Source organism: Barbus barbus (genome assembly GCF_936440315.1).
Source record: "Barbus barbus genome assembly, chromosome: 10".
Taxonomy (NCBI): Eukaryota; Metazoa; Chordata; class Actinopteri; order Cypriniformes; family Cyprinidae; genus Barbus; species Barbus barbus.
This window is the reverse complement of record NC_136738.1, coordinates 22956795-22968042: the sequence shown is the minus strand read 5'-3', so window position 1 is coordinate 22968042 and position 11248 is coordinate 22956795. Positions and strand designations below refer to the sequence as shown.

At 34.5% G+C, this 11248-nt stretch overlaps 1 protein-coding gene across 1 annotated transcript; it reads left to right on the top strand.

Moving 5' to 3' along the window:
• Positions 1-1355: 1355 nt before the first annotated feature.
• LOC306875927 (uncharacterized protein) lies at positions 1356-10427 on the top strand. Its single transcript, XM_079426748.1, has 5 exons — positions 1356-1446; positions 1741-1817; positions 2812-2967; positions 5628-5717; positions 9383-10427. Exons 3-5 carry the CDS (start codon positions 2944-2946, stop codon positions 9701-9703), a joined length of 435 nt encoding a protein of 144 aa, XP_079282874.1. The 5' UTR covers positions 1356-1446; positions 1741-1817; positions 2812-2943; the 3' UTR covers positions 9704-10427.
• The last annotated feature ends 821 nt before the right edge of the window (positions 10428-11248 follow it).

The following is an 11248-nucleotide window of genomic DNA, read 5'->3' as shown; positions in this document are numbered from 1 at the left end:
GCCTGCACACCTAGAATTGTACTTTTGGGTTTACATTCAGTAATAATTTATACACTGTTAGACATTTCAAAGGGTTTTTACAGTAACTTACTGGCAACAGTGTTAAGATTTTAAGATTTACAGTAGCAAACTGTACAGTAGTAAATTACTGTAAAAAAATAATCAAATTCATCAGTATGCTACTGTAATTCATTCATTTTAATATAGATTTTGTTAGATTTGATCATTTTTTTATATAGAAATATATCATTTTTTTATATCATTTTATTTTTACTTTACATACACTGTAAAAAATATTTTTGCAATTTAGTTATTTCAACTTAATTTTGTGTGTAGAGATAACTAGATTGTCCAGACAACAAGAAGTTTTAAGTTTTCTTGTCCTCAACTAGACTGAAAGTTGAATGAACAAGTAAAATTGTTATTTTAACTCAAAAATGTATGTTTAAACAACTGCAATAGATTTTCAGTTGAATTAACAAGTATAATTGTTATTTGAACTTATAAATGTAAGTTGAAACAACTGCACTCAATTTGCAGGGTTTACTTCAATTATAATCTAATGCTTTAATAGCACTAAACTAAACTTAATTTATCTATCTATCTTGCTGTCTGGTAGACTGCATGGTCTTAAACCCTAAACCGCTTTAAACAAAATCTTCAAACTTCAAGACATTACATCTATTTCAAACTTTCTGCTCAGGTTTTCTCAAGCCAACGTCAATGGTTGTCTTGTAGTTATCACTACTGTGGTATATATAAATTAATTACAGTGTATTTTATTTTAGTGTGTACATTAAAAACATCACTGTTATTTACAATTATGAGCACAGATTAATTAAATTACACCAAAAATTTGTCTAGCTGTTTTATTCATGGTCAGATTTCAATCCATCATGGGCGGATTTGAGCGATTCATGAAAATGATTCGCTCTAGATGATTCACTGAATCATTTTTTTTCTCTGAGAATTTTCGAGAGAAGCCTGCGGAAACTGGATGATTGTTGGACCTTACACGTGTCTTCACTTCACAGAAGAGTGAGTAAGTGTGACAATTTATATTGTGAAAGTGGATTGTTGCAACTTTTTAGTTAGTAATAAGCGTTTTATAGTAGCCTATTGTGTTATCTAAAAATATATTAAAGACTTGTAAAGCACACAATTAAATTTTTGTTATAGTCACAGTCTAAATATTGTTAACAAATCCGTCATTTCTGACAATAAATCATACATTAAATTCATAAGTGCAAATGACCATTAGTAAAAGCAGTTTTCATAATTATATTATCCATTTCGAGTCAGGGTGTTTTGCACATACATGATTCGCTGATTGTACTTCCTTCTGTTCACTTCAGTCAAGCTGATTGAAAGCGGCTCGTGCACCAACCGGACCAAACCGGATTTTTTTACCTCAGTCACTTCTCATTTGCAGAGCGCCAGATATAGGTGAGTTTTCACCACAATCTTCGAATTAAAAAAGTAACTTAACTGTCAAATTGAATCGATATGGGTGATAGAAATAACAATGTCTGTGGTTTGAAATGTCACGGTTTTCATTACTATTCGGAGTTTGGATCTTGCCGTCCTCGCGCCATTTCATCGCGCTTTTGTTCATGTTAGTTTTAAGAAATCTTGATAATAAGGCGAATTACACATGATGTTGTCACGAATGTAAGATTATTGAGTGTATTTCTGCACAAAGAAGATTCACTCATTGTACTTTCTCGTGCTGACTCACAGGTTCCGTCAAGTTTTTTACCTCAGTCCGGATTTTTTACCTCAGTCACTAACGTTAGCTAGCGGAGGACCAGATACAGGTGAGTTTTCGCAGCAATCTCTGGAAATGCTTAAATGACTATCAATTTGAATTGATGTGGGTAAAAGTAGCTTAAATATATCTGTAATTTTAAATGTTATTGTTTTTAGTAATACTGGAAATGGTTGTGATTGACACACTGCTTGTTTTAGTGATGTATGTTTGAGTCATTTGTAATTTGAGAACACATTTAAACAATCTTTCTAAATTCATCATGTGAATCGTTTAAAAAGGAAAGATATTTAGAAGAATATCAGTAACCAGACAGTTTCTGGTCCCATTGACTTCCATAGTATATTTTTTTTTCCTACTATGGAAGTCAATGAGACCAGAAACTGTCTGGTTACTGATATTCTTCTAAATATCTTCCTTTCTGCTCAGCAGAAGAAATAAATTCATAAAGGATTGAAACAACATCCCTAATGGAGACTCTAATGTGTATTATTACAGGCATCAACAAATCAGTTATAATGTTTACATACTGTAGCTGAGACATACCACAAGTTCACGGATGGTCGATCTTGAGTGCTGCTGTCATGCAGAGTTTAGCTCCAACCCAACTCACTTTCCTTTGCGTAGCTGTAGTTATTCTTAAGACATTCAGGTGTGTTTGACTAGGGGTGGAGCTAAACCGTGCAGGACAGCTGTACTCCAATACCGATGTCATCTATCCCTGCACTGCTCCAGTGACAATAACAATGGCAGACTGCTAATTGGGCAGAGATTTTCACCAGTGGGCAGGGCTTTTCCCTACGATGACGTTAACATAGGGAGAAATCTGGAATCGCTTGTTTTGAGAGACTTATGATTTATGGGGATTCTAAAAAAAGGGGTGGGTGGATTTTTATCATTATAGTCTGGTTGTTTACACACTGTGGACACATCTGTGTTTAAATGCCTTATAAAAAGTGAATTTTGCATAATAGGTCCCTTTTAATGTTTACTTTAAGTAAGTGGGATTTTTTATAAAGTATTTTTCTTTTTTTTGCTTGCAGGTTGCTTTTGAATTCTGTAGGCTTGTCTCCATTGATTTAAAAAGAGCATTCTTCGAAGGGCTTGACAAGCACCTACCCAGGCTCCTGCAATTATACACCAAGCGAAGCAATGAAGTTCCAGAACTTCTGAATATGTTGAAGTGTCTGGATGAACAGGCAAGTCCAATTTAATTTATACAGCAAAACTAATTTGTTATTAGCTTTCAAAGAAATTTGCATCAGAAAAATTATATTATTTGCTAGTGTTGCAAAAAATCCCGTTGGTAAAAACAATATGATTTCTCATTTTGTTAGTTGGGCCCTATGATTTCTGTTTAATGCGCAAAACACAGATGGAATCACAAAATATATTAATAAAAACAAAATTTACTGTATTGCATGGAATGTCACAGAATTTGTCAATATTTAGATGAATAAATCAAAAGTAGGCCAGTCACTTAAATCAAAACCGCAAAAAGACTCTTTAAATATACATCCTGCATGTTCTGTGTGAATAAATGTCGCAGACATGCAGCGTTTACTGCACATACTGAAGTACGTGTGACACTTGCAGTGTTTTTTCAGCCTCTGCCGTCTCACATTAGGGGCTTTCGCACAGGAGGAACCTTTTCATAGTTCCTAGTAGAGCTGCACGATTAATCGTTAAAAGATTGCAATCTCGATTCAACACCTCACGTGATCTTAATCCTGCATTTTTACATTTCTGCCAATGATATTCAGGGGTGGAACAGATCGCATTATATTCGGTTCGGCACGCATGTGATTCGCGGATTAACTGCTAAATTTAACCATCAGTGATTGAAAGTTTATCATTTGGATGTGTATTGTCTTGCCAATTTACACATTCAAAAATTTTAATCGCGGAAGAAGATCTGTAAAACAGGACTTGCGTGTTATCTGTGCGCACAGCCACACACGCTCGAAGCGCAGAGAGAGGCGCTGTCTGTGTCAGACAGCTCTCGAATACAGAATTGATTCCTCTTTCACGTTTCCTTGCCCTTGAACGGACACATAAACACAAAATTGTCAAAATACCTGTCTAAATGGCCGTCTCGACAATTATTCTCTTGTTTATGTCATATGTGAACAGTTGAGAAAGAGACGGATGTTTGTCAGTTTTTTTCGGACCGTGCAGTCAGTCTTTAAGTGACAGCACACACTTAATATTTTATATATATATATATATATATATATATATATATATATATATATATATATATATATATATATATATATATATATATTAGGGGTGTAACGATATTCGTATTGAACCGTTCGGTACGAGGCTTTCGGTTCGGTTTTCGGTAGGCATTTTTAAACTGAACGGTTCGTTGGTTATAACGTCGTTATTTCAAATGTAGGCGCGTTGCGTGTGGTAAGCGCGCTCATAATGTAAGAGACGCTGCGGCGCGACCACAACATTGCCCAACATCAAATGGCAAACGTAATGCAGCCGGAACAAAACTGCTCGTTATTGTGTGGTTGAAGGACCGTTTATCAGTTTGGACCAGTGCAGCGCGAGCCGATCGTGATCATGCGACACTGTTACTACACAGTGCTAATAAGAGATCCAGTAAAGAAAGCATTTGAATTCGCCACAGAAGTAATAACATCGCTGCGAGATCTAGTGAGAAACATTCACATTTCTCCGTTATTAACGGATCAAACAGCGCGCGGAAACCAGGAAGAAACACTGTGCCATGAATGAACTATCCAGTGTCCACAGATCAGCAACATTCACCATGGATTTACTGTAGAAACACTAACTGCAACCATGGAAGTTTGGCAGGAATAGTAGGCATAATGCCTTCAAGTAACATTACGTCGGTTTTATTTTGACATTATGAATACAATTGCTGCCCTCAAATGTCAATCTGAACTAAAATAAACCTTTGTTTATAACTACTACAATATTACATTTCATTTTTTCCAAGGAGCTTTTTTGTTTTATATGCTCCTAAGAAGAGTCAATTATAGCTCTAGAATTGCTGAAAGTAAAAATATATCATACTTTATGATGTTAGTTTTAATAAAAAAAAGAATTTAAAAAAATTAAATCAAGGAAATTTATCTGGCATTTCTTTCTTTTTGCTGTATCAAAAACGTACCGGACCGTGACACAAGTGTATCGTATCGTACCGAACCGTGAATTTTGTGAACGTTACACCCCTTATATATATATATATATATATATGTTTTTTTTGTCATTGATATTAATAAAACAACAAAATACAGCTTTAATATAGATGAAACTATATAAAAAATACTTAATTATTATTAATAACGTTTAAATTAATAAAAAAAAACTTCAATTCATTTAACAGCATTTTAAAAGGGTTTGTTTAATTTTCATTTGGTTTAAAAATAAATGTTTTATGCCTCCATTTGATTACCAGAAAAATTAAAATACACAGGAATTTCAACAAAAAATAAAATAAAATCATAAGATCTTCTACATTTAAGCTGTTTTTATGAATTCAATTAATTAGACATAATTTTGATCATACAACTAAAATGGAATTTGAGCTGCTCAATCAACCCTACTTTGTCTAACTGTGTAAACACTAAATAATGCTGCATGTTTCAAGGTACTTCTGTGGCACTTTTAATTGTTTATTTAAATAACTTAGTTGTTCACAGTAAGTTACAGTTCTCATGCAATATGATAAAGAATGATTTTTCCGAAGATGAGTAGGGATGGGTATCCTTAAGGTTTTAACGTTATTACTATAATTATCGATCCAGTACTTTTAACAGTAGACTTCAGTTCTTTTTGTTCTATTAAAAAGAAGAAGAAAAAACACTTTTTTTTGCAGAGTTCTAACCAGAAGAAGAGGGGAGCAGTTATTTTGGGCCTTCCATACTACATGAGGGAGAATCCAGAAAACTTCTTCAGAGTTTGTGAGGTAAAAACTTGAGTACTTTTTTCCTATTAACACTGGAATAAGGATGCACCAACATCACTTTAGTATGATAGTGATGCTTTTATTTAGTACTTTTTATATTTTGGTGATACCGATTATACAGTGTGTGCAGAATTATTAGGCACGTTGATTTTCTGATCATATTTTATTCCCAGGCACATTTTGCCAATTCCAAACCATATTAATCTTAATAACTACTATTAACTTTGTATTTAATCATTTATAAGTGATATGTAATTGTTCATGAATGCTGGAAATGAAAAAAGCCTTTAATTCAGGTGTGCAGAATTATTAGGCACATTTCTTTTACAGATAATAAAATATGCCAAAAAAGAGATTTAACGAAGACTGAAAAGTCAAAAAATTATTAAATGCCCATGAGAAGGATACAATACTAATGATATACTAGAGATTGCAGTTAAGGCATGACCATTGGACAGTGAAATGCTCATCAGGTCAGCAGGGTCAGGCAAAAACAGGTGGAGAAGAAAAGACACATGTTAGAAGACACAAGGCTTTTTTCATTTCCAGCCTTCATGAACAATTATATATCACTTATAAATGATTAAATACAAAATTAATAGTAGTTATTAAGATTAATATGGTTTGGAATTGGCAAAATGTGCCTGGGAATAAAATATGATCAGAAAATCAATGTGCCTAATAATTCTGCACGCACTGTAGATGCCTGTATTTTCATTGAAGCCATAAGAATATGAATCATTATTTGGCTTATTTTTAGTTGTTTCCTTCAGTTATTTTATGCTTAATTATGCCTTTTAAAATGTATTGTATTGCTGTATCATATTTTCTTTCAACTTAGGGGTAGGCGATATAGCAAAAATATCACAGCACGATTATTTTCAGGACTATAACGATTCACGATTTTATCACAATTATTTTTCATGTTGGTTTTACTATTTTTCATGTGACTGATCAGTAGTGTTGCTTTCGTCAACGAAAATTATGACGAAATATAGTCGTCAACGAACCTTTATCACCTGACGAAAACGAGACGAGACGCAACGTAAATGCTGGTCATGTGACGATGACTAAAATAAATGTATAATGCAATATTGTTGACGAATAAAAACGAGACTAAATGTGGTTTACAACGTAAAAACTATGTTAAAATGTCTCTACATTTTTGTTGACCGAGACGAGACGAAATGTTATAACATCACGACGAATGAGAGAGTTGTGCTTGAACCCAGCTTTATCGGCTTTAAATTCTGGTTTGCGATCTAGTCACCCGATTATCAGTGAATTTAACAATATTATTCCATTAGTTATTCCATTAAAATGTCTCATTGATATATTTGACATATTCATAATCATTACTTTTGCCGGTTTTATGTGACAGCTGTTATGTGCGTTATTGGCAGCGTCACCCTCTGGTTACATGAATGCGTCACCACCGCATCAACACTAGAACATGCAGATTTTATTTTAGAGAATAATCGCACAACTATTCCGTATTCTATAATTAAATAAACTAATCGAATATTCAAAAATCGTGACTCATCCCTGCATGGAATCTCTTGTTTCTTTTCCCAAATCTTCACTCACATCTCACTCATTTTCTAAGGGGATTATAAACGTTTCTTCATGGGTTCGCTTTTAATTAGGCCTATTATATTCATATTCTTTACTGTGGTAAAGTAGAAAAACGCTGTACAGATAGCCTACATTTCAAATTCTTTTTAACACAGTTTGTGCTTGTTATTAGACATGGTAAGGCGCGTCAAGTTTATTTGTAAAGCACGCTTCACACGCGCGGGTGATTTTTAGTTCCACTTTCTCTGGCAGTGCAATCTCAAACATAACATAGCCTAAATATCTTGCCCTTGTGGAAGATAAAATTCGCTCTTCAGACCAATTGACATCAAGTAGAAAATATGAAGATATCAGAAAAGAGATGTGTCCCACATCCCTCTGAAAGCGCTGAGTGGTAGGCTATATCACGCATCTTTGTGTGGAAATATAAAAGATTTTTTATTTTTTTAAACAACCCCCCCAACCACCGCCGGTAGTTGGTCCATTACCACCGCGGTGGTAAAAAAAAAAACTGCCACAGTCACAGCCCTAAATATAATAAAGTAACCTTGTTTGAAATTGTTACGGGGCTGACGAGACGTGAGACGTGCGGATCCATATGCAAAGCTTTATTAGCAAACATGGTCAGACAACAGGCAGGGTCAGAGATCGGCAAACAGGTATGGCAAGGGCAAGACAGAGCAATCCGTGGAGCAAGCGTGGGTCAACGATGAGCGAACAGTATCCAAAGGGGCAAGGCAGAGAGAGAATCCAGAGTCGAGAGCAATAATCCAAACGGGGAGCGAAAACAGTCCAAACGGCAAGGCGAAGGGTTAATCCAGGAAACACGGGCAGGGTCAGACACGGCAGGAAAACAAGGCAAGACTAGGACTAGAATAATGGCTCTGTAGAGTTGCTATCGCTGGGTTAGTGATAAACGCTAACAATACTCGGCCCTGAGCAAGAGCAAGTCCCAGACTTAAATAGTGAGTGAGTGATTGTGAAATGATAATCAGGTGTGTGTGATGTGTGAATGGTGACAGCTGTGATCTGTGCAATGCATTGTGGGAAATGGAGTCCAGTGTGTTGTGAGTGAAAGTCAATGTGGTGAACGGGTGACCTCTGGTGGTGGTTAACCGGGAGAGCATGGACCAGATTCGTGACAGAAATACTGGGTTAAATAGAATTGCATTACTAAAAAGAGACTAAAATACAATTTTCATTGACTAAAACTAGACTAAAATGTCATCAGTTTTCGTCGACTAAAACTTGACTAGACTAAAAAGAGTATGAACATGACAAACTAATAAAAACTAAAACGACAGCTTGACACAAAGACTAGACTAAAACTAAAATTAAAACAGGCCGCCAAAAACAACACTACTTATCAGTACATCTAAACTTAATTTCCCTATATTAAAAATGCAGAATCGAATCATTAATTGTGAATAATAAATTTAATTGTGAATTGTTGAATTGTTCTGAATTATTTCGCTGTCAAACAAGACCAAAAAAAGTACCAAGCAAACTGGATCTCATTCGATAAGTATATGTACAAATGAATTTGTGTATGAAATCTGCATACCAACATTTTCACAAACAAATAATCATTTATCAATAACTTCTATTCTAAAACTTAAGGGCTGTTTACACAAAAACTGAAGTGAACAATGCTCACGTGTGCATATTATTTTTTCACAAGGTGTTTTTTGATGAAGTGACATCGCCAACTACTGTCGTTTTCGCAGATCCATGTGAACGGGGAACATTTTTACAACGTTGTTGTCTGTTTTTAGTACATCATCGTCATGTAAACATACCCTTATTCTGAATTTAAAAACACAGCTGATTGTGCATAGTGCACACCTCCTTTTGACATTTTTCTGTGATTTTTGTTTTATAAAAAGTACAAGAATTTTCATCAGATTACTTGAATAGCTCTATTTGGAAAATCATTCTAGAAAAATTAGATTGGCATAGACAAACATTTTATTGGCATAGACTGTAAAAAATACAACATTTACATTTTGGTAATGTATGTTTAATGTGGTAATGAAAGTTCTAGTCCACCGCTGAATCTTTAATCTCTCTCTCTCTCTCTTTTTTTTCAGCCGACTGACAATGATATTGATGTTGTACAGAGTGTTAAGGTGGGCATCTTGTCAGTGAGCGAGGACACCAGACAAGATTGTGCCTTCTCAGACAACGTTGTGAATATGGCTGTGATACTGGAGGGGGAGATTGTCATTGTGGATCTCCAAGACATTCCAAATGCCTTCGTCACATTGTTTGGACTGCTTTACGCTTTAAATATCAACTATCCAAAAGAGCTGCGATACACCTTTGAGGTGATCCAGCGGATCGTCATGAAGATTGATGCGGAAAACTGCTCCGCAAAAGTTCATGGACTGAAAAACAAACTAATGCGGTGAAGTGCTTTTAACTTTTGGCATTTGTTTTTTTTTTTTACAAGTAATGTTCAATTTAATTGATGAATTTGTTAAAGCATCTTCTTAGTTGAGATTAAAGTGTTATGAAACCAATTCATAGTTTTTTTTTAATGTGTTAATGCTTTTCAGAGTTTCTTTTTGAAAGAAATGTTGTGAACAGGATGTTTATATACCTATTGTATGTTGCGGGAGAGTGACATTTTAGAGTGTTGAGGTCAATTGATGAATTTGTTGAAGCTTGAGAGCATGGATAATTGATAACTAAGGCATTCATTGCAATAAATTTTGTATTGAAAATTGTATCAGTGATCATTAATTTGCCATCAATTTTTTGTTTAAATCAAATGTATTATACAAATTAATGTTCGAGTAGTAATTTATTATTTGGTACTGCTGCAGGTTTTAAAGTTTCAAAACACCACTTTAGTTGGCTGAACTTATTGGATGTAGTTTAGAAAACTTAACTTTAGTTGGCTGAACTTATTGGATGTAGTTTAGAAAACTTAACTTTAGTTGGCTGAACTTAAATTTGAAGTTTACTTAACTAAATAAAATCAGTTAATTGTACTTTATAACTTGTCAGGTAAACCTTTCAATATTTGTCAGGTATACTTTATCAAATAAGTTAGTTTAACTTAAAAAAACCCATGCAAAAAGATAACAAAAAATAATGAGTTAAGTCAACAAAAGATTTTTTTACAGTGTAGGTACTACTGGCATTCAGTTAAAACAGACACAATAATTACAAAATATCAAATTCTTTATTTAAAACATTGTATGTATAACACTTACATACAGACTTCCAATGCTGGAACAGTGCATCGTCACCATTTCTCCTGTCTTAGGACCTTTTGCAGTGCATTATGTTGTATCCTCTGGATTTATCCTCACAAAAATACATAGCCATCTGCAAAACCCAGGTGCTGCTCCAAAACGTGGCCACCACCTTTGCTCACCATCCACTTTGTTAGTGACAGAAATGGATTCTCTGAAAAACAAGAAGTAGAAATGACACACTTTTAAAAGGCAAACCCCATATAAAATACACAAGCCTCTCAAAACCATAATTGTTCTCTTACCATGAATTATCAGTCTCAGGGTGGCTGGCATGCTCATGTCTTTCTTGATGCTTAATTGCAGTTGCCTTTAAAACACATAAAATGCAGTAAATCTTAAATTCCATTAAAAAATATAACAAACTATTTCTAAAACTAGAAAGGCAGCTACCCGTAAAACTTGTTTAACCTAGTTAACATAAGATTTTATTTTCTCAATAGGCTACTGGCCAACATTAACTACTAAATGTCACATTAGTTAACTTAATGTTATTATAAGATAAGCGTTGCTCGTTAAAAATAATTTTCATATCAAACAGCGTATGATATTATATGCCAGCAGCACCACGCGGATACATTTCCTACGTTTATTTATGCTTTGATTTTAACAGCATATCCGTGCAGAACAGCATTCGCTGTTTGCGCCCAGCGGATACTCTCCAAAATGGCGCTACGGTGACACAGAGGAGAC

Bases quoted from the DNA above. Each gene is read 5' to 3' on its own strand.
- LOC306875927 (XM_079426748.1), top strand. From the start codon at position 2,944: ATGTTGAAGTGTCTGGATGAACAG. The intron at 2,968-5,627 runs GCAAGTCCAATT...TTTTTTTTGCAG, and splicing joins TGAAGTGTCTGGATGAACAG to AGTTCTAACCAGAAGAAGAG. The intron at 5,718-9,382 runs GTAAAAACTTGA...CTTTTTTTTCAG, and splicing joins ACTTCTTCAGAGTTTGTGAG to CCGACTGACAATGATATTGA.